The 21,552-nt window shown below is 59.2% G+C and overlaps 1 protein-coding gene across 6 annotated transcripts in view; it reads left to right on the top strand.

Moving 5' to 3' along the window:
* Nucleotides 1–2,054: 2,054 nt before the first annotated feature.
* The window catches only part of NFIC (nuclear factor I C), a 70,301-nt gene continuing 50,803 nt past the window's right edge, over nt 2,055–21,552 (top strand). For 3 of the 6 annotated variants that reach the window (XM_069591459.1, XM_069591457.1, XM_069591461.1), the window contains exons 1-2: nt 8,851–9,199; nt 19,254–19,785. In XM_069591459.1, coding sequence (XP_069447560.1) covers nt 9,170–9,199; nt 19,254–19,785 — 562 coding nt within the window. In that variant the 5' untranslated portion in view covers nt 8,851–9,169. Of the gene's footprint in view, nt 2,512–8,850; nt 9,200–19,253; nt 19,786–21,552 lie in introns of those variants that run through there. The other 3 variants (XM_069591460.1, XM_069591462.1, XM_069591458.1) reach the window with 3 other exon arrangements.

Raw genomic sequence — 21,552 nt, 5'->3', positions numbered from 1 at the left:
TTTCTTTGGAAGGAATGATGCTGAAGCTAAAACTCCAGTACTTTGGCCACCTCATGCGAAGATTTGACTCATTGGAAAGGACTCTGATGCTGGGAGGGATTGGGGGCAGGAGGAGAAGGGGACGACAGAGGATGAGATGGCTGGATGGCATCACTGACTCGATGGACCTGAGTCTGAGTGAACTCCGGGAGTTGGTGATGGACAGGAAGGCCTGGCATGCTGCGATTCATGGGGTCGCAAAGAGTCGGACACGACTGAGCAACTGAACTGAACTGAACCCCAATCTCTGTCTGGCTGACGTTAACCCACCCCTTCCCTCCTCTCCTTTTCTCTCTTCTCCTCCCAGGTACCTAATTCCCTGAGGCAAGGGAGGAGTGGAGTGTTCAAGCTGGGGATTAACAGAGGCCGATTAGAGAGGAGCTGGGAGCAAAGGGTCTCTGTCCTCTTCACCCTTTCCTCTCCAGAGCCAGAGCTGGGGTATGCGCCCTACTTTCTTTGGCTTCAGGTGTGTGAGACGGAAGGCCCCCCCTCCAGAACCTCCCCATTCCGACCTGCGGAGCACCTGGTTAGAGACATCAGGATCAGGACCCATGGGTTTCTGATATGCTGGTTGATGAGTTTCCCTTTCTTCTTAAAAATCCGGCAAGAGGGACTTCCCCAGCAATCCAGTGGTTAAGACTCTGCCTTCCAATGCGGGACGCAGGGGGTTCGATCCCTGGTCTGGGAACAAGGATCCCACATGCCGCTGGGTGCAGCCAAAAATTTTTTTTCAAGTGGGGGAGGAATGCGTAGAAGAAAGAAGAAAACTTCAGCGTCCCAGAGCGAACGCTCCCTGGACGCCGGAGATATAGGCTACTTCCGTACCAGTGAACACATACTATGTTGGCAGGGCTGTTGTTACCACCGATTGCCTGAGATTTTTTTTGGCCGGCCCCCGGTTTGCCCAGCAAGGCACAGAATGAACTTCCGGAAGCCCCCAGAGTCAGCTAGGGCTCTATAAGGGCAGTCAGGGCCTGATTCTGCTCCCGGAGTGCTGCCTGCCCCGACTCGAAACCCTGGCGCTCTCCCTGTGGGAGCTGAGAATCATTTCCCCAAAGGGATCCCTGAATCCCCGAGCCCCAGTTGGGGGAAGTGAGGTCGCAGGCGGGAGGGGGGAACCCAGACCGAAGGACGGCCACAGAAACGCCTCTACCCCACTAGGTCTCAGCAAGCGCCCCTCGCATCGTGCCGGGGTTGCGCCAGAGGCAGAGCCTGGGAGGAGGAGGGGAGAAGGGGGCGGTGCCTATTCTGCGGCTGCCAGAGGAGGGGGACTGCGGGAAAGCGCTCAGTGGGGTGGGGGTGGGGGGACGCTGCGGCAAGGCTTCCCAGCCCGCAGCGGCCCGCGAGGCAGGGGCGGGGGCGCTGACCCTCCCCGTCCGGCCCCTCCCCCGCTGCGGAGGCTTCGCCATTAATCCCGACCCAGGGAGGGGGCACCGGCTCCCCCCAACACCCACGGAGCCACCGCGTGCGCTCCCCGCCCCCGCCCCGCCTGGAGCCCCTGCGGGATCCCCAGGGAACCCCTGCCCCCCAGGTCTGTCACCCTCGCTGTCCGAGTCTGTCTGTGTCCCCATCTGTCCCGTCTCCCCGCTGTGCGTGTTCGTGTCTGTGTATCCGGGACACCTGCACTTGGGGGCAAGGGTGGCTGCGGCGATGGCCGGGAGGGAGGGGTCGTGGGGTCGGCATGGGGCTCAGACAGAGGTCTGAAGTGTCTTCCTGCGATTGTCAGTCTGTGCGGCTGTCTGAGTGACACCCTGCAGGCTGTGAATTTGTGTATGTGACAGCGTGGAGGCTGTGGGTGTCTAGGCGACACCCTGCAGACTGTGAGCATGTGTCTGAGTGACACCCGCAGGTTGTGAGTGTGAGTCTGTGTTGGTGGCATCCTGCAGAAGGTGTGCGTCCGAGAACCGAACCGACTGAGCGTGGGCCCCGGGGTATCTAGGTGACACCCGCAGGCTGTGTGTGTCTGTAACACGTCGCAGGCGCGTCGCTGTGCTTTCTGTGTCGGTGCCGGAGTCGAGGAGGCCCGGGCCGCGAGTGTCCCAGCTGCCTCTGTGTGTGTGTGTGTGTGTGTGTGTGTGTGTGTGTGTGAGCGCGCGCGCGCCGTAAAGGTGGATCCGCTCCCTCTGCAGCGAGCCCGACCCGGGCCCAACGACCAGCTGCCGCGACCGTTCTCCCGGCTTCCCCTAGCGCAGGCCGGGCCGGGGATGGAGCCGCTGCCGAAGCCGCCGGAGCCGGGGCCGGGACGCGGAGCGGCCTGAGGCGCGGGCGGCGAGCGGGACCGGGGGGAGGGCGGGCCGAGGGGAGGGTCCTGAGCCGGGGGGGCGGGCACGGCGCGCCCCCTCCCTAGCGCGCTCGCTCCCTCCCCCGCGCGCCCTCCCTCACCGCCTCCTCCCGCCGCCTCCGGCCCCCCCTCGCCGGGGACCGAGCGCGCTCGCTCCGGCGCCGGCCTCGCCTCCTCGCAGCAGCGCCATGGTACGTCGCCGCCCCCACTTTCGTTTTCGCCGGGGGAGTTTTTGGGGTGGTGCGTGGGCTCCCGGCGAAAGTTGCGAGGTCTAGGGGGGCAGGGGGCGGGGGCCGCCTGGGGGAGGGGCTCGATGCGGGGAACCCCCCTCCCGCCCGCCGCCCCGGGACCCCCGCCCGCCGATCCACCCCCCCGCGGCTGGGGGCGGAGCTGGCGCGCGGGGAGCAGCGGGGGACCCCAAGTGGGGGGCCCCTCACGGGCGCGGCGGAGTTAGAGGGGAGGGCGGGGCTCCCGAGAGAGGGTCCCCCCAGGCCAGGCCTCCGCCCCCTCCTTGGCCCAGCGGGAGGGCGCGGCTCCAGGCTCGAGACCCCCGAGCACGCAGCCCGCTGGGGATCCGGGGTCGGGGAGGGGGCGCCCGCCGGGGCCGTGCGGGCCGGGGGTCGCGGCGGACCCAGCGGGCTGCCCCGGCCCGGGCGAGCGCGGCGCGCCAGCTAGCGGAAAATGGCCGCTGCGGAGAGGGGCGGAGAGCGCGCAGCGGCCGCCGCCGGGCGCCTTGAACTTGGAGCCGGGCGGGCGGCCGCGCTCGGCGCGGCGCAGGGGCAGCCACCCGGCTGGCCCTAGCGCTGCCTGAGCCCCGCCCCCGGGCCGACCCCGGCCCTGCCGCGTCGGGCGACGGGTCCCAGCCAAGAGGGGTCACTGGGTCTAGGCCAGGCGCGCCCCAGGCCCGCAAGCGCCGGTAGCTGCACTTGAAGGTTCCGGTGTCCGGTCCGCCGGTGTCGGTGGCATCCGCACTCGAGGGCTGCTTTTGGGGGCCCCTGTGCTCTGCAACGGGTCAACACGGGTTCCTGGGGGTGCATTCGAGGGTCTGTGCGGCTGGGTGGTCCCATCCCTGTCCGTGGGTCCCCAGGCGTGGGGTCCTCTCCTTTATGAATCTGTGTATCTGCGCATCCACGTGGCTGTGTGTGTGTTGTGTTGCGTGTTGTTAGAGCATTGTACAACTATGGGACAGTGTGTACGTGTTGGGGTAACTGGGAGACTGTGCCATGCGTCCCCGTGGGGCGGTGTTGTGAAGCAGTGTGTCTGGGTTGTGTGTCTCCGGGGAATGTGATGTCCCTGGATGACCGTGGGGTGTCCCCGTGTGAATGGGAGGGGGGGTTGGGGGTTGCCACTGAGTGGGGAGCTGTGTCGTGTGACTGCGTCTCAGTGGACATTTCGGTGTCACTGTGTGCGTGTGACTGGCGCTCAATGACTATTCCTGAGGATGGGTCTACGCTTTCTCCCCCACTCCCCCCAGTCCCTTTCTTCCCTGTAACCCGAGCTACCAGGTGGGGAACGGTGGCTTCCTTCACTTTGCCAAAGCTCTGTCCCTTCCTCTCACTCCCCACCCAGTTCCTTCGAACTCCTCCTGCCTCGGGATCCCCCATCCGCACGGCCCCAGGTGGTCTCAGCTTGAGGTTTGGGCGCGAGGTGGCGCCGGGACGCGATCACTCGGCGGCGACGTCTCCCGCCAGGGGCTGCGCGTGCGCGGGGACCTGGCCTAGAGGGGGGGCGGGGCCGCGGGGGTCCCCACTCCCCCTCTGAGGAGGTCCGGAGGGATGGGTGGTTACCCAGGCTCGCGTGGGTGAGGTCTGGACCAGAGAAGTGGCCAAGGAGACCCTCTGGGCTGGCTGGACAGGGAGCCGCGCCGCGAGCCCTGCCTCCGGCACTTGTCTGGGACGGGGCAGACGCATGGGCACGCAGTGTTGGCTTCTCCCCTCCAGGGGAATCCCCACCGCGCCCCCACGCCCCACCCCAGGGCGCTTTATATAATTTTCTAAATATAAAAGCCCCAAGACTAGGCTCGAGTCTTTGGGTCTTACTTTGAACCTGCATCCCTTTTGGGAGTGCTGTTTGGGAAGGGGAGAAAAAGGGGTCCCACAGTGACACAGGGAAGCATCCACACGCAATACTTGGGTCCTCAGCTCATGTGAGCTCCCCCACCCTCAGGCCCCTCCACAGCCTGTGCTCCCCATCCCGTACACCCACGGCCAGCGCTGAAACACTGTCCCCCCATCCTCAATCCCCCACCCCCAGGCACTGCCCTCCACCACACTGGCCTCCCTCCCCACCCGTCACCGGGTTCACAGGGGAACACCTTCGTGTAATCGCAGTCAGTAGCACACACCCGTGACACTCACAGCTATCTGTTCACAGCCACACATGTATAGAATTTTGCCCCTACACAGGTGCACACACAATCACACACAGGCAGGCAGCAGACACACAAACAGGCACCTGCGTTTGTGGGAGGGGGAGGAGCCAAGCCCATCCCGCCCTCCCCCAGCTCCATGTACAAGCCACGGTCCCTGAGGATCTGGAGAGCAAAGAGGAAAGCTGTGGGGGCAACTGTGGGAGGGGGGGCGGACAGCCATGAGCGAAGAGCAGGAATGCACTGTGTTGTGTGTCACTGTGCGTGTATTGTGTGCGTGTGTGATAGTCACTCAGTCGTGTCCAACTCTTGGCGACCCCATGGACTATAGCTTGCCAGGCTCCCTCTGTCCATGGGATTTTCCAGGCAAGAATACTGGAGCGGGTTGCCAGGTCTTCAGGAGATCTTCCCAACTCAGGGATCCCGAATTACAGGCGGATTCTTTACCGTCTGAACCACCAGGGAAGCCTCTGTGTGACTGTGTGAGTGTGTGTGTGCGCTGGTGTATAATCCTGGGAGGTGTTCTGCCTATGGGTGCGTGTGCTCCTAAGCATGTATGGTCGTGTTGTGGTCTGAGTATGTTATTGTGGCTGGTTGCACTTGTATTACACTTGGGGTTGTGCATGCCCTCGTATGGGTCTGTGTGTCTCTGTGAGTCTACGTGAGTCTGTGTGTGTGTCCCCTTGGGTCTGGGTATCTGTCGGAGTCTGTGACACGCAAGAATCTGTGTGTCTCCGTGTGAGGTGTTTCTGTACATCTGTGTGTCTCTTCATGACATGCTGGGTGTATTTGTGTGCCTCTGTGTTGTATGTCTGTGTCAGCCCCAATGTCAGCCCACCACCACTTCTCAAGGCTGAGGACCTTAACCTCCCCTTCTGGAGGTTCTATTTCTCATCTGTAAAATGGAGACACACAGGATGCCCTGCAAGGTTGGAGGAGGAATCATCCTGCCCACCTGGCTGGAACTCAGTTTTCTGGGTATGGCAGCTGGGGGCTTCCCAGGTGGCTCCTGCTCTTATCCTTCCTCCCTGAGCTGCTCTTGCTTTTTACAATTTTGCTGTGGATTCCACTCACATTTTAAAAGTTTGCCTTTTAATAACACAAGCCACTCATGAACATCTTAAGAGGATGTAGAAGTGCCCAGAGTAAAAATCAAACCTTCCTCGTCACCCCCACCCTGTGGGACTCCCTACTCCAGAAAAGCCCTATTTTCACCCAGCTTTGTCTGAGCAGCTACACGTGTAACAGAAACACATTCTCATAAAGGATATATGTATATTCTTTAAAAAAAATTCCCAAATGAGATCTTGAGTCTACAGCAGAGGTTCTCCCCAGGGGACAGTGAGTGAGGTCTGGGGACACTCGTGGTTGTCACACTGGGGGGCGGGGCTCCTGTTGTCCAGCCCTGTACAGTGCTCAGGACAGCCCAACCAGAGAGGATGGTCCGAAGTGTCGAGTGGGGAGGAGCCCAGGGCTGCAGAGTGTTTCTTGGAGGCGTCTCCAGGTAGGAGTCCCTTGTTCTTTTGTGGAGCTGTGTAGTATTTCCGGGTGGCACTGCTGAACTGGTCCCCACGACGGACATGGTAGCTGGCTCCAGATTGTTGGCATTTGTGTTATAGGGTGACAGTCAACACCCTCCTGCGTCTGTAGCTGGGACAGTTACAGAGGAGCCTAAGAATGAGTGATGGGGAGAGCATTTTTAAACAAATGAGTTAACATGTTCCAAAGCGCCAGGAGCTAAAGTCATGCCCCTCCTCCCCAGATGTTTCACACATAGGTCCAGTCCAGCAATTGTTTTTTTTTCAAAAACACTATGTGCATGCCAAACATTGGCGGGTTTACCCACAACAGGCCAGAGGGGTAGAAACTATTATCACCCCATTTCTCAGAACGGGAAGCTGAGGCACAGGCAATTTGGGCTCCTGGCTAAAGGAGACGTAGACCCAAGGCTGTAACCCTGCACTAAAACTGCCCTGCTGTGGACCTACTGTTTACACTGTAGGGACCTCTTCCTGCTGAACTAGATGATATAGATAGGTAGATACAGACAAATGCATTGCTAAGTCGCTTCAGTCATGTCTAACTCTTTGCGACCCCATGGACTGTAGCCCGCCAGGCTCCTCTGTCCATCGGATTCCACAGGCAAGGATACTGAAGTGGGTTGCCATTTCCTTCTCCAGGGGATCTTCCCAACCCAGGGATCAAACCTTCATCTCTTATGTCTCCTGCATTGGCAGGCGGGTTCTTTACGGCTAGCACCACCTGGGAAGCCTAGATAGATAGATAGACAGATAGATAGACAGATAAAACTCTTCACTCTCAATGGTGAACTTGCACCCGCCACCACTAATGTATTAATACTGTCTTTCCACACCTTATCTCAAGGATTCCAATCTGCCCAACCTCCCAAAATGTGTGTTGTATCTATTGTAACCATTTTACAGATGTGGGAACTGAGGTTTAGAGAGAGACAGAGAGAGTCTGTGCTCTCCAAACTGTGTTCCAGAGTAACCCAAACTGCCTGGTGAAGGCTGCATGCCGGGTGGGTGTTGGGAACAGTCTGGCAGTCGCAGCCACCTGGGAGAAAGCTCCTAAGGCAACTTGAACTTGAAAATGTCTGTGAATTGGGGATTCTGCCCTCCAGGTGTTCACAATGTTTTTAAAAATAATAAAATATTGCTTTCTGTTATTTTGGCATTTGGATTCCTAGACACCTGTCTCTCCCTTTCATCCTGAGGTTTAAATGACCCCCATGGTTGCACAGTGGGAATTTAGAAAAACAAAACATTAGTGAAGTGCCATTTGAGTGACTGTCACTCACAGCAGGGGGAGCCGGCAGGACAGAGGGCGTATGTGTCCCGTGTGAATCCTGCTTCCTTCTGGCCTAGCCCCAGGGCCCCAGGTCAGTAGCATCTTTACCTCGCCTCGAGCCTCGGGATCCTCCCCTATAATATGGGGAAAAAGCATTCTTTCTGGGCATGGGCCGGCTGCCCCAAGTTGGCGAGGGGTTATCATTTGTCCTTGGAGATGGGTCAGAATGGCCAAGCTTTCTAAGAGCATCTCAGTGCATATTTAACGGAAGGTCAAGGCGTTTCTAAGTGCTGTTCTTCTGCTGACCAACACCAGGAGGTGGGCACTGTTCATCCACTTCACAGGGGAGGATGCCAAGGGGGGAGCTTCCTGCTCTTTGAGGTGGCAAAGGTGCCTGAGAGAGGCTGGGAGGGTGTGCAGGATGAACCCAAGGAGGGGTGAGGCCAGGTCCGTCAGGCTCCCTGGGGGCTCAGACTGGAGGAGGGCAGGTCTGTTCTCCAGAGGGAGAACAACAGAGCCTGCCTTGCGGGCTCTGGGGCCAGGTAACTGGGCTCCAAGCCACTCCAGTGCCTCAGTTTCTGGATCCGTCAAATGGGTACACTGTGGGTGGGGGTCAGTAAGAATCTCTGGACACCTAGGAAGAGGCTGCAAGGGTTTATCTGGCCAGCCTGAGGTTCTTCCTGGACACCTTCCTCCTGGGGTACTGGGGAAACATATGGGGGAGGCCCAAACCCCACCCAGTTCTCCTTTGGTGCTGGCTGAGGAAGCAAGAGCAGAGTTCTGGAGGCTCCCCTGCTGGTTGGGGCCCTTCTGGCCACGGAAGGGCAATTGTAGCCAAGCCCCTCTGCCTGGGAACTGCAGTCCCGGTCTGGCTTTCCGGGGCGATCAGGGGGAGAGGACACCATGAGACCCCCTTCTCCCGCCATGCACCCCGGGTTGTACATCTTTAAGGGGAAAAGCGCGCTCGCGCCGGGCCTCTGCACACGTCACTTCTTCATTCTTTCCCTCCCCCCCACCTTGGCTCTTTTCTCCAACTTCCCGGCCAGCTTGGGGCGGGTTGGGGGGCGGCCTTCAAAATCCACCTTCGGCCCCCAAATGTCCCGCAAGAGCCACCAACCCCTACCCACTCGACTCGGGCGGGCGATCCAGGGGGACCCGCTGCGGCCGGGGTGTGCGCAGGCCCTTTGGTCCCCGTCCGGTGCCCTGGTACAGGGCGGCTCGAAATTTGTAATAATAAGCAATGTTGGGGGTTCAGGAGGCATGGGGAGCGCGGGGGGAGCGGTTTTCCTTCCTCGCTCGCGCTCTTTTCCCCCCCTCCTCTTTTCTTTGAAAGTTGGATGTTGAGAAGTGGGAGGTTCGGGGTGGGAGGGGAGAGAAATCGGGGGAGGGAGGGAGGTGGTTGCCGGAGGGAGGAGAGACAGAGACACAGAGAGAGACAGAGACGGGGGGGGGGGGACAGGAAAGGAAGAGAGAGAGACAGAGAGAGGGAGAGAGAGAGGGAGTCGGGCGCAGGAGAGAGGGAGAGCGCGGGAGGGAGGAGGGAGGCAGACCGAGGGAGGAGGCGGCGAGGAGCGCGCCGGCCGCGGCCGCCGGGGGGGGGTTTGGAAAAATGACTCAGTAAGTTCAGCGCGCCCGCTCCGGCCGGCCCTGCGCCTCCCGCCGCGCCCGGGATGTATTCGTCCCCGCTCTGCCTGACCCAGGTACGCCCCCCGCCCGGCCCCGGGTGCGTGCCCCCGGTGCCCCGGCCCCGAGCCCCCCGCCACCGGGCCCCGGAGTTTGGAAGCCCGAGGAGGCGGGACGAAAAAGGCGCGCGTCCCTCCCGCCCCCGCCTCAGGCCAGGGTCCGGTAGGCGGCGGGGGGATGGGCTGGGACCCTCATCCGGGACGCCCGCCCTGTGCGCCCCACGGGACCTCTCCCCCTGGCGGACGTGGGGGCTCACCCTGCAGTCTCGCCCTCCCCAGACGCAGGAGGCGCACCCCCACCCCACCCGGGAAGGTCGAGGGGTGCCGGGGAGAAGGCCAAAGGCGGGGTTCTGTGCGAACCCCTGGACTGGACCCAGGCCTGCTTATAGGAGAAATCAAGGGGGTCCCGGTTGGACCCTGGACGCCAGGAGACTCTGGAGGGGAGGACCCCTCTGATACGGGGACGCACGGCCCCCCTCATAAGGTGGTGCCCCGCCACCCCGGCCCTGGCCGCCTTTCCCCCCATTATTGGCCCACGTGTGCGCGGAGGGGGAGGGGGCACGCGAAGTTGGAGGCACCGGCGGTGGGGGGAGGGGGTGCGCCAACTTCCCGTCGGGTCTCCCACTCCCCGCGCGCCCCCAACCCCGGCCCGATATTTTCGCTGCATCGATTGTGGATTATTGAGCCGCCGCCGGCGGCGGGAGGAGCCGGGAGGCCGGGCGAGCCCGGGTCTGGCCCGGGCACTGCGGCGCTGCAGACGCCCTCGCCAGCCCGGCACCTGCCCCTGCCCCCTCCTGTAGCCTCTCACCCCTGGCCGCGCTCCCAGGCTGCCCGGGCTCGGCCCTTGTGCAATGACCCAGGGGGTGTGTGGGGAGGGGGCGGCTGTGCCTGGGGTTGCCCCAGGGGACCCCTTCTCTCCCCCAGCTTCCTCCAGGGGGACCCTCCCAGGTCCGCTGGTTCCACCCTCCAGCTCCGCCCCCACCCCACGTCCTTGGATGTCTTTAACCATGGGGGTCGGGCCTCAGTTTCCCTCAAAGTGACAAGCGGCTGCGGAGGCAGTTTCTGGAGGGAGAGGCAGGGTCAAGTGCGGGGCCGCAGAAGTTGGGCATCCAGTGGGGCACCGAATATCCTGAGGACCAACTACTGTGTGGGGAGCACGTGGATGCTAGTCTCTGCTGGACGTCCCCTGCCACAATTGACGATCCTGGGGTGCCCCTCCGCATAGCAGGCTCTTTCTCACAGGCCTCCTCCAGCCCCCGCAGTTTCTGGCTCCCTGCAGGGTATATAAGGGCCCATGCCAAGGGGGCCACGGGGCTTGTCTTACCCCGTATCCTCCGAGTGACCTTGGGGATGTCCCTGCCCCTCTCCAGACCTCCCTTCCCCTTCAGAGCAAATTTTGGGGTCCCCCAAAGCAGTCATCGCTGGCTCCCCTCTGCCGCCTGTTGCCCTAAAGCTCCCCAAGTACCGTGAGGGTCCTAGTCAGGGTTGCTGGGTGACCTTGGGGCTCAAGGGGTGGCCTGGGTGGCCCCGAGGTGCCCCCGCCCCCTCCGTCCTTCCCGCGCTTGCTGGCTCCCTCCCTCTGGGAACCGCCCAGGGGGGCTGAGCGCAGGGAGGCTATTCCAGGCGAGGAGATTGGACGGCAGCCTATTGTCACTGCGCCCTGGAATTCCCCCATCAGGACTCCTTGGGAGACAGGCCTCGGTCCACGTTGCCCGGGGGTGGGGGTGGCAGTGAGAAGCAAAGCTGGCCTTCCGCTGCTCCCCGGGCCTGGCTTTCCCCGGGCACAGGGCAAGGATCAGCCAGGCAGGCTCTCGGTGGAAACATGGTAATGAAAAATACCTGAGGTTCTGTGTGCAAAGGACAGGACGACCGGGAGACAGTCAGGTGGAGAGAGAACTTGGGAGCTCCCAGGCCAGGGTGGGGATGGGGTGACCCAGAGGCAAGGGGATCCCTCTCCTCTGCTTATTCTCCCATGGGTGCCCCTCACCCTGGAGGGATGCCTGGGACCCCCTTCAGCACAGCCTCGGTGTAATCTCCAAAGCTGCATGCAGGCTCAGTCTGGTCTGGGCTTTCCAGCTGGGGGATCTGGAAAGACTGTCCACGGAGGACCCCCACTCCTGGCTGCATCTTAATCTCGCCTTACCCACCTCTCTCTGACTGCCTGCATCTCTCCCTGTCTCTCTCCCTCTCCATCTCTGGGCCTCTGTCTCCCCTCCTCTACTGACTAATTTTACAACCTGAGCCCATCCGAAAATAGCTCCCTTTTAGCTGATCCGACCCGGATCTTCTCAGAGCCGAGACCGGCTGGGGATGTGTGAAGGGGGGGAGCCGGGCTGCTCCCGGTGCCAGCCCGCCCTGTGCCCCAAGGTCCTGCCCACCTGGGGTGGGGGTAGTGCGGCCATGGCCCAGGCGGCCCTGGAGGATTCTGGGAGCGCCGTCCTTGTTTCAGTGGTGACTCAAACGCTTTTCACTTTTACTCTTAAGAGGAACTGTGTGGAGCAGCCGTTACTTCCATAAATCCTGCCGGCGGGAAGGCCGGCCTCCCCACGCTTGCCCCGCTCTGGGCCTCCCTCCCTGCCTCCCGCCCGCCTCTACCGCCACGTTAGTTATTCCGGGTTTGGGGCCAAATCCCTCTTGGCTGCAGTGCCCAGGATTCCCCGGGGCTGAGGCTGGGCCTGGGCCGTGGCCACAGCAGCGCCGGCTGCCAGGGCCCCCCTCATTCATTCATTCTTCCCTTCATTGCTTCACCCCATTGCCAGGTGGGGCAACACTCTTTTAAAAAATCACTGTTTCTCCAGTGGGGAGACTGAGACTAGGAGAGGGTCCCCGACTCTGTCTTGATTGAATATAATAGATCTTCATTAAGTGCCTCCTATGGGCCAGATGTATGTGGCAGCGGCTTGTGGCAGGGCACAGAAGGCATGAAGTGCCAGCCTGGTATGAGTTCATGGAGGCTCTGCTGGGATTAGGGGGGTGGGTCTCCCAGCCTTTCAGGACTGGGAGAGGGGCCAAGACCAGAGAGGGCTAGGGCCTGCCCCCGGGTGGCACAGCATGGCTGGTGAGTCTGGAACTGGAGCCATTGCCCACCTGACTGGTTAGGCCTGGGCAGGTGGGTGCTCCCTGAGGTTACCCCCTCCATGACCTGTGGTCTGGTGGTCTCCGATTGGCTCCTGTACAAGGCACAACCTCGCCCCATGTTTCTCTCCCTCTCTCTGTCTCTCTCTGAGTCTAAGTCCGTGTCTCTCCCCCTCCCTCCTCTGCAGTGGAGGTGCTTCAACACGTCAGGGTCGGGTGCCTTGTAAATCACGACACTGGGCTTCTGGCCGAGTCAGCGTTCTCTCCCTTCCTCCCCTCCTCGCTCGCTCTCTGCCTGAGCTGACTTACCTTCCTGTCTCCCACCTAACGGATGGGACCCACCAAATGTCCTGGGGCTTCCTGTCGCACGAGCAAGCGGGTTCGCAGTGATCCGCACACACGTGTACTGGCTCGTGGCCTGGGTGCGAGTGGACCCTGGGTGTGCCATCCCCAAAGCTCACACTCCCACGTGTGTAGGCACACAGATGTGCACACACATGTGCCCTGCCTGGGGTCGAGAGGTAGGAACCCAGGTTGGCCTTGGATATACATGTAGATCCTGCCCAGGTGGCTTCGTGTCTCTAGGCAGCTGACCTAGTGCTTCCTTGCATGCTTCAACCTTAGCTTGGGGCCTGGTATACAGTCGGTGCCAAATAAGCTTGGCTGTGATGATGATTGTCACTAAACTAAGCACTGCAGCTTCCCAGGTGGCACTAGTGGTAAAGAACCTACCTGCCAAGGCAGGAGATGCAAGAGACACAGGTTCAATCTCTGGGTCGGGAAGATCCTCTGGCGGAGGGCATAGCAACCCACTCCAGTATCCTTGCCTGGAGAATCCCATGAACAGAGGAGCCTGGTAGGCTACAGTCCATGGGGTGGCAAAGAGTCAGAAATGACTGAAGTGACTTAGCACAGAAACTGATAACTGGATTAAACACCCCATAGGCATTTTCCAGCTCTTCCTCCTTGCCTTCTGTCACTGTCTACTCAGGGCAAGCTGGGAGCCAGGGGCAGCAGTGACTCCCCAGAACCTTGAGCCCTAACCACCCCCACCCCCACCAGCGTTTTTCTCTTGGTCTTTACCCCCCTACCTGCCTAGTCCTGTACAGGGTCTCCCTGAGTTTGACCAGACCCACGTGGGAACTGGCTTCCTTCATCCACTGGGGTGTGTGCACTGGGAACAAGCAGAGGATGAAGTTGGTCCTTTCTAATCTGGATGCCGTTGAAGCAGCAGTGAAGAAACAAATCAAAGCCACACCCTTGAGGGGCTGCAGTGTAGTGAGGGGATGGCAGGAGCCGGCTGATGCTTTGGCTTCCCGAGGAGGAGGTGACACGTGGCCCAGGGCTGAGCAGCAGAAGGGGGCCACATGGGTTTGAGAGAGAGCAGGTGGGGTACAGAACAGGAAGCCCTGAGCAATGACCCGACCCCGGGCTCGAGGGGTTGGGGGAGCTGGCAGTGGGGCCAAGGATCAGGAAGTTCAAGGTCATGGGACCCAGGTTCAAGTCCCAGCTCAGCTCCTTCCTGGCTCTGTGGCTGTGGGCCAGTGGCTTTGGGGCTCTGTGCCTCAGTCTTTCCCTCTGGACAGTGGGTACAACAATTTTCCCCATTTTGTAGAGTTGAGAGCTCAGTAAATGCTCAGCCTTGCTCCCCGTCTCTCTCCCTCACACCCGAACCTTCTGGCTCAGCATCCACCCAGGACCCCAGGGCACAGAGAGTAAAGTCAGGAGATTCAGGGCTCAGGCTCACTGGTCACTTTGCCAGATTTTCTCCTCCCTGGACTTAGTTTACCCAGAGTCTTCCCAGGGGGTCCTCAAAAGCCCTGCCTGACCTGCCCATCCCCTCCCTGCCCTCCCTCTTTTCCTCTCCCTCTCCCTCACTCTGCTCCAGCCTCACTGGCCTCCCCTCTGTTCTCTTCAAACATAAGGCGTGATCCTGCCTCAGGACTTTTGCCTGTGCTGTGTTCTCCACTTGGAAAGCTCCTACCATGGACGCTCATCTTTTAGGTCCTTGTTCAAGTGTCCTCTCCTATGAGAGACCCTCCCTGACCACCTCCAGCTAAAAAGAACCATCCCCAGGGGACTCCTTGGACCCCCCCCCCCCACCACCACCACCACCACCGCTGCCGCCACAAACTCCTTTAAATTTCTTTAGAGCACATTGTTCAACCTGACATTTTTTTTGTTCCATCCGTCCTTTCTTTCCCTTTCTTTCCTTCTTTCTGTCTTTCATTTATTTATTTATTTATTTATTTTAGCCATACCTCCAACTTGTGGGATCTTAGTCCCCCAACCAGAGATGAAACCCAGACCCTCAGCAGTGAGAGTGTGGAGGCAGAGTCCTGACCACTGGATCACCAGGGAATTCCCTGTGTTATTTACTTATTGGCTGTGGCTTGTGGGATCTTAGTCCCCCAACCAGGGATTGAACACATGCCCCCTGCAGTTGAAGTGCAGAGTCTTAACCACTGGACCGCCAGGGAAGTCCAACCTGACATTTTATTACATTTCCTAGCTTGTTTAAGGAGAAGGCAATGGCAACCCACTCCAGTACTCTTGCCTGGAAAATCCCATGGATGGAAGAGCCTGGTAGGCTGCAGTCCATGGGGTGTCTAGGAGTCGGACATGACTGAGCGACTTCACTTTCACTTTTCACTTTCCTGCATTGGAGAAGGAAATGGCAATCAACTCCAGTGTTCTTGCCTGGAGAATCCCAGGGATGGGGGAGCCTGCTGGGCTGCCGTCTCTGGGGTCGCACAGAATCGGACATGACTGAAGCAACTTAGCAGCAGCAGCTTGCTTAATATCCATCCCTGTCCAAATCAGGATCCAGGTGAGGGCTGAGCCCAGGACTCTGCTGGGCCCCAGCATCATGCATGGAGCTAGCACTCAGTAGATGTTTGTTGAACCATCAAAGGCATTTTTCCCTCATTGGATAAGAGCCGTTCATAAGCTATGATGCTCTGAACTTGGAAGGAGAAGTCACTAGCAAGAACACTTAGTCTGGCACCAAATGGGCCTGCATTCAAATATGAGTTCTGCTGTTTGACACTTAACAGACAGTGGGCTTACCTGGAAGAAGGGACATTGGAACCTGAGTTTAGAAGGATGCACAGGAGTCTGGGATAAGCACTTAGGAGGTGGACAAGAGATTCTCAGTAACATTTGTTGAGTCACTGAGGAGGGAGAATGCTTTGTGGAAAACTTTTGGTTTGGAAATTGGAGTTTCAAATCCTGGTTTGCTGTCCTGGACTCGCAGAGTGGGTGAGCCACAGGGACGCCCAGTAAGGGACACAGCCCAAAGCACAGTTGACCAGTCCATAGTGCCCAGCAAGGGCTTGGACCCAAGTGTCTGCCTGCCAGCTGCTGCTGTCCTCTTTGGCCAAGTAAGGTTTTTGGAGTTCTTAATTCCCCAAACAGGAATCAAACCCATGTCCCCTGCAGTCAAAGCATAGAGTCTTAACCACTGGACCACCAAGGAAGTCCAGCTTGACATTTTATTATACTTCTTAGCTTGTGAAGTCCCAGTGGGCCAAGTAAAGTTTCTGGGGTTTCTTGCTGTCTTCCTTAACCTTGCATCTGTGATTACCAGAGCAGTGGATAAGCTCCCCACTGATCCCCAGCAGGGTGCCAGGTCCCTTTTTGCCCATTGTACAGGATGAGAAACTGATGCCCAAGGCATAGCAGTGATTTGTTCCTGGATTATACAGAAAGTGAAAATGGAGGCCATTGTCACCCAAGCTTGTTCCCTCCAGTCTGCCTGGCAGCAAGTGCCTCAACCCTGGGCCTCAGGGTTAGGGGAGACTGATTGAGCTGGACTAAAAATGCCCAGCAGTGTGGTCTAGGCTAGGTCTGGGAGAACCCTAAGGAAAGCAGGAAAGGCTGCCTGAAGGAAGGAACATTGGAGATGGGGTTTTGAGGGATGCATAGAAGTTCAGGAGGATTCTTGGCTTCTAGCTTTCCTTGGCTGTCTCCCTTGCCCTGTCAACCAGTGAGGGCACTGGGAAGTGTCTGGAGAAGAGGCCTTGGTTGTCACAGGTCTTGTGGGACAAAGAGAGCGACAGGCCTGCCTCTCACCTGGGTTGACCTCCCTGGGAGGACATGGAGGCTCAGGCAGCAGGTCCATGACCCAGTTACAGGATGTTTGTCTTCCTTCCTCCAGAACCAGCTGGGGTCACCAGTGACGTGGGCTCCCGCCCCTGCCCACCTCCCTGGCATCTTTCCCCAGAGAGGGCCCAGGGAGGAGGGGGTAGGCATACGACAGGGGTGAGAGGGCTTGGAGAGGGGAGGAGAAGGAAAGGGAGAGAGCTCATCAAACGGGAGGGGGCTCAGAGGCAAAGGGGTTCAGGGAGAGATAGAGTCTGGGCCCAAAATAATCCTAGCAACAACAACAATAATAATAGCATAATTCAGGCTTTTGAGAGCTGGGCAGATAAGGGGGTTCCTATGCTAGAAGGAGATAGCACCCCAGTTCAGCTGGCTGACACCCCAACTGCCCCTTCCCAGCTCCCTCTGATCACTCCCCCAATAAGCTCCAGGCCTCGGATGACAGCCACAGCCCAGGCCTCCTTCTACCATGGTGTCCCCTCCATGGGGGACAGTGCCCCATGCCTCCATGGATTCCCTGCCCCGATTCTCTGGCCAGACTCCCAGGCTCTGGACCCAGGTCTGCAGATCAGCTGTGTGACCCTGGGCGAGCCACTCCCCACCCCCGGGGCTGGCATGTTGAGTGACATGGTGACACAGGAAAAGCACCTCTGAGGTTGGAGGGGACCTGGCAGGAGACAGCGCCTCAGCAGGTCAGCTGGGGCAGGGTGGGGTGGGGCATGGAAAGGGGCTGTAAGGTCCAGTCCCTGCCACAGCTGTTACGGTGACTCACATGTCGGGGGACACTGGCATAGAAGGGGCTGGGCTGGCACAAACAGTACCCCATCCTGCCCCACCCCATGAGAACAGAAGGCTATTTTCAGACCCTCAGTAATAGGGGAGATCTGAGGTCGTCTCCCACCCCCAGTACCCATGGCTACAAGTGACCCAGGGGAGATGGGGTACAGGACAAGGAGAGGGCACCTGGGGTGGAGAGTACCATGGGCATCCAGGCCTGGAGGTGGGACCGAGCCTGGCCACATCCACCTGGAAACCAACTGGTAGCCCAGAGCAACTGTGTCACCATCTCCCCGAGAGACCCCTGCCTCACGGAGAGCAAGCTGTTCCGAGAAAGGGGCGGATAGGGTCTTGGTTTGTGTCCTCACACAGACCCTGAGAGCCTCTAGGACCTCAGCCAAGTCTCTGCCTGTCTCTGAGCTTAGCCTCCCCATCACGCAAGGCATAGAGGAGCCTCAGGCCTTTTCCTGCCCCTAGAAGATTGTAAGCAACTAATCGTTATGGCGACAACAATGTCAATAACAAGAATAATAATAGCATAATGCAGGCTTTGGAGAGCTGGGCAGATAATGAGATTCACATGCTAGAGAGAGACATAACCTCCATTCAAGAAGCCCAGTGCAGCCCCCAAGCAAGAGTGGGGATCGAAACTTCTCTTCTCTGTCTTCCTTTCTCCTTGAATTTCTCACCCCTTGAGGGTGAGAAAGCATACCTGGGATGTTCTGCAGACTCAGTTTCCCTTGTTGAAAATGGCAAGAATGAGACAGCCTCCTCCCACCTCCAGAGAAGAGGAAAGGGGCCTCCCAGGGCCCCATTATTCTCCTAGGTGCCCAACAGTGGGGAGGGCTGCTGTTGTTTTTATGGAGAAGTTGGTTAGGTGTGGCTTCCTGTCCCAGCTCTGCTCCTCGTGACTGAGTCGCTTCTTGGGGGTCTCAGTTTCTTCATCTGTAAAATGGGTGTTGTGGCTGCTCAGTAGCCCCACTCAGGCAGTAGGAGGGGGCTGTTGAAGTCACAGCTCTGGGCAGGTCTCTGACCCTCCTCGGGCCTCAGTTTTTCCATCTGTGGAATGGGTCTGTGTGGGGCAGGCTAGGGTGAACTGGCCCCTGGGAACCCCTCTCTCCAGCTCTGAACCTCCATGACTGAGCTCCCCTTTCTCTACTGCATGCTGATCTTGCCTCCTTGGGCCTCACCTTTCCCTGCCCCTGCAATGGGTCTGTATAGGAACTGCCCCACCCTACCCCACCCTTTCATTAGCCCCTGACATACAGTAGGCCTCAGTGGACCTGTAGACCTCTTGGCCTGTGGACCTCAGCTGGTTCTGTCTGTATCTCTGGGCTATAGAAAAGATGTCTTGTCCTCATTTTTTCATCACTGCCAAGAGCCAGTAGAGGCAACCCTTGAACCTCCATCTCATGTCAGCTGCCTCTGCCGAGCAGTGGGTCTGGCAGACAAGTGACACCTGTTTGCTCCTGAACTGTCAGTGCCCAGTGTGTGCTCAGCCCTGCTTTGGACATTTGAGCTCACACTCTAGTTCAGTGCTTTGCAAAGTACAGTCCCAGGGCCCAAGGCCCACTGTCTGTGTTCATAAGTTTTACTGAAATACTACCATGCCGGTCACATCTCTGTGGCATCTTGCAACAGAGACTAAAATACTCACTACTGGTTCTTTATGGTACTTTTAAAGTTTCTGACCCCAGTTCTAGAAGGCAGAGAATGGATCCATGCCACTATTCTATCAACCTCAGTTTTCCCCATCTGTTTAGTGGGTCCCCATCAACTTCCACCTGGAACCCTCAGCTTGTCCTGCCTGTACATTGGAGTTCAAGACAGCCCTCCATGACTGGCTTCCTTGGCCTGTGCCTTCCACCATGGTCAGAGCCTCAGTTTCCCCATCTGGGCAGTGGGTTCTCATATGACCCAGTGAACTGCTGGGCCCCTCTGGCCCTGTTTTTTTCCCTGGGAGTTCGGAGGTATCTGCAGAGGACCTCTGCACCCCTCTGCTCCACCATCCCTCCAATGGGTCTGCCTGGGGCCTCTGCAGCCTCAGTCTTCCGGGCCGGGCAGTGGGTCCACGGGCCCCAGCGCCTCCTGATCTCTGGCCTCTTCCTCCCCGCAGGATGAGTTCCACCCTTTCATCGAGGCGCTGCTGCCTCACGTCCGCGCCTTCGCCTACACCTGGTTCAACCTGCAGGCGCGGAAGCGCAAGTACTTCAAGAAGCATGAAAAACGGATGTCGAAGGATGAGGAGCGGGCGGTGAAGGACGAGCTGCTGGGCGAGAAGGCCGAAGTCAAGCAGAAGTGGGCATCGCGGCTGCTGGCCAAGCTGCGCAAGGACATCCGGCCCGAGTGCCGCGAGGACTTCGTGCTGGCCATCACTGGCAAGAAGGCGCCGGGCTGCGTGCTCTCCAACCCCGACCAGAAGGGCAAGATGCGCCGCATCGACTGCCTGCGCCAGGCCGACAAGGTGTGGCGGCTGGACCTGGTCATGGTCATCCTCTTCAAGGGCATCCCCCTGGAGAGCACCGACGGCGAGCGCCTGGTCAAGGCGGCGCAGTGCGGCCACCCGGTGCTCTGCGTGCAGCCGCACCACATCGGCGTGGCGGTCAAGGAGCTCGATCTCTACCTGGCCTATTTCGTGCGGGAGCGAGGTGAGTAAAGGGCGTGCGCATGCACGGGGCTGGAGGTGGAGAGGGCTGGGGATGCGCCTATCGCCTATCGCACGGGCGTCAACCAGGCCCGCAGATCTGAGCGAGGAGGCGGGTCCACGTGCCCTGCACGCGCGTGTGCGTGCGTGCGTGCGTGCGTGCGTGTGGCTGACCTATGAGAGGTCCAAGGAGGGAGGCGAGTCTCGCAAGGTTTGAGCAAGGAGGGGGGCCTTCTTCAAGTCAAAGGGAGGAGGCAGGTGTATGAGAGGGAGGAGGCACATGCCTTGTGAAGTGTAAGGGAAAGAGAGCCGGTTCACGGGGAGAGTGGGATAGGGGGCAGGTGTGTCCTGGGGGTCTGAAGGGAGGACATCGGACCTTGATGTCCAAGGGGGTTGGCAGGTCACAGGAAATGAGATGCTGTCCCAGAAGGTCTGTTGGCAACAGGGGTGAGGATGGGCCACTGACAGGTGGGAGAGGAACAGCCTTATCCTTCCTGGGGAAGCTGGAAGGGTGCTGGGTGGCACACTGAATGCTGGTTGATCGATTCCCAGAGTCCTGACAGGTGTCATGTTGATGCCAAGTGGGAAGCTGGGGCACCGTGTGACTTGAGCTATGTCATCAATCTCTGGTCGTCAGGGTTCCCTACTCCTGCCCTTATAGCTGGGTGTTTCTGGTGTTTGCTGGCTCTGTGGTCAAATGGTCCACATGGAGACCAGTGGGGTTTGTGAGGATGGAGAAATCCAGGACAGCTTCCTGGAGAAGGAGGCTCCCCTGAGCTGAGCTCTGCAGGATGACTGGGCAGTGACGAGCATGGGGCTCTCCCAGGGGGTCAACAGCCTGGGCAGAGGTGCAGAGGCTGGACAGGTGGCCCAGTCCTGAATGTCAACAGGTCCTGGTGGTCGTGGGCAGGGCCTGGTTGCGCGGACAGTGGGCTTCACTGACCCACTGCTTCCTGGTGGTGTGGCCAGTGGAGCTGTCACATGGAGGTTATCCAGGTTCTTACCTGGATTGGACCTGGGGAGATTCTCGGAGATGGTGTGTGTAGCGTGTTGAACTCTGGTCTGCTGTGTGGCGGGTGGCAGCTGTGACTGTCTTCATGTGGATGGAATCAGGTGTGCCCTGGGGAACCTAACTGGTACAAGTCCCGTGCCCTGCTGTTCCCACCCAAGCTGAGCCTGGTACCCTTGTGGGCATGAACCTGCACACACCTGGGCTGCCTGAGCGTGTCAGGTGGGTGCACTTGTCTTGGAGACCCAGTCCCACCACCGGTAGCCCCACAGGAACCCACTTGATCACACAACCAGAAATGACTGGGGAGGACTTGGGAGGAGGGGAGAAGGGGCAATGAGAATCGGGGACTCCAGGCAGGACCGCCCAGCTTCTGATCGTAGCCCTGCCGTGTGTCGTGTGCCGGCTGTGTGGCTCTAGACCTAGCTCTGTCCTGTAACTCAGTTTCCTCCTCTGTACAGTGGGAGGAACAACCATGCCAACTCCTAGCGGTGCTGTGAGCCTTCTATGAGGTTTCCTGGTCACCATGGTGTGTGGGAGGGACAGCCAGGCCAGAGTTCCCAGTCTTGACCTTGATTCCTTGACCTTGACCCCATCCGCCCCATCCCTCACCCCCCACCGGAATTCGACGGGGCCAGAAGCAGAGGGGTAGACAAGGTGGCTGTTGCGGCCTGGTGGGAGGAGGGGAGGGCACGGGCAGCCTGGGGGCTGCAGCATTCATTACCATGCAGGTCCCAGTCTCTCCCACCACATCCATCCTCC

Source organism: Ovis canadensis, chromosome 5 (genome assembly GCF_042477335.2).
Source record: "Ovis canadensis isolate MfBH-ARS-UI-01 breed Bighorn chromosome 5, ARS-UI_OviCan_v2, whole genome shotgun sequence".
NCBI classification, from domain to species: Eukaryota; Metazoa; Chordata; class Mammalia; order Artiodactyla; family Bovidae; genus Ovis; species Ovis canadensis.
This window is presented reverse-complemented; position numbering and strand designations above follow the sequence as displayed.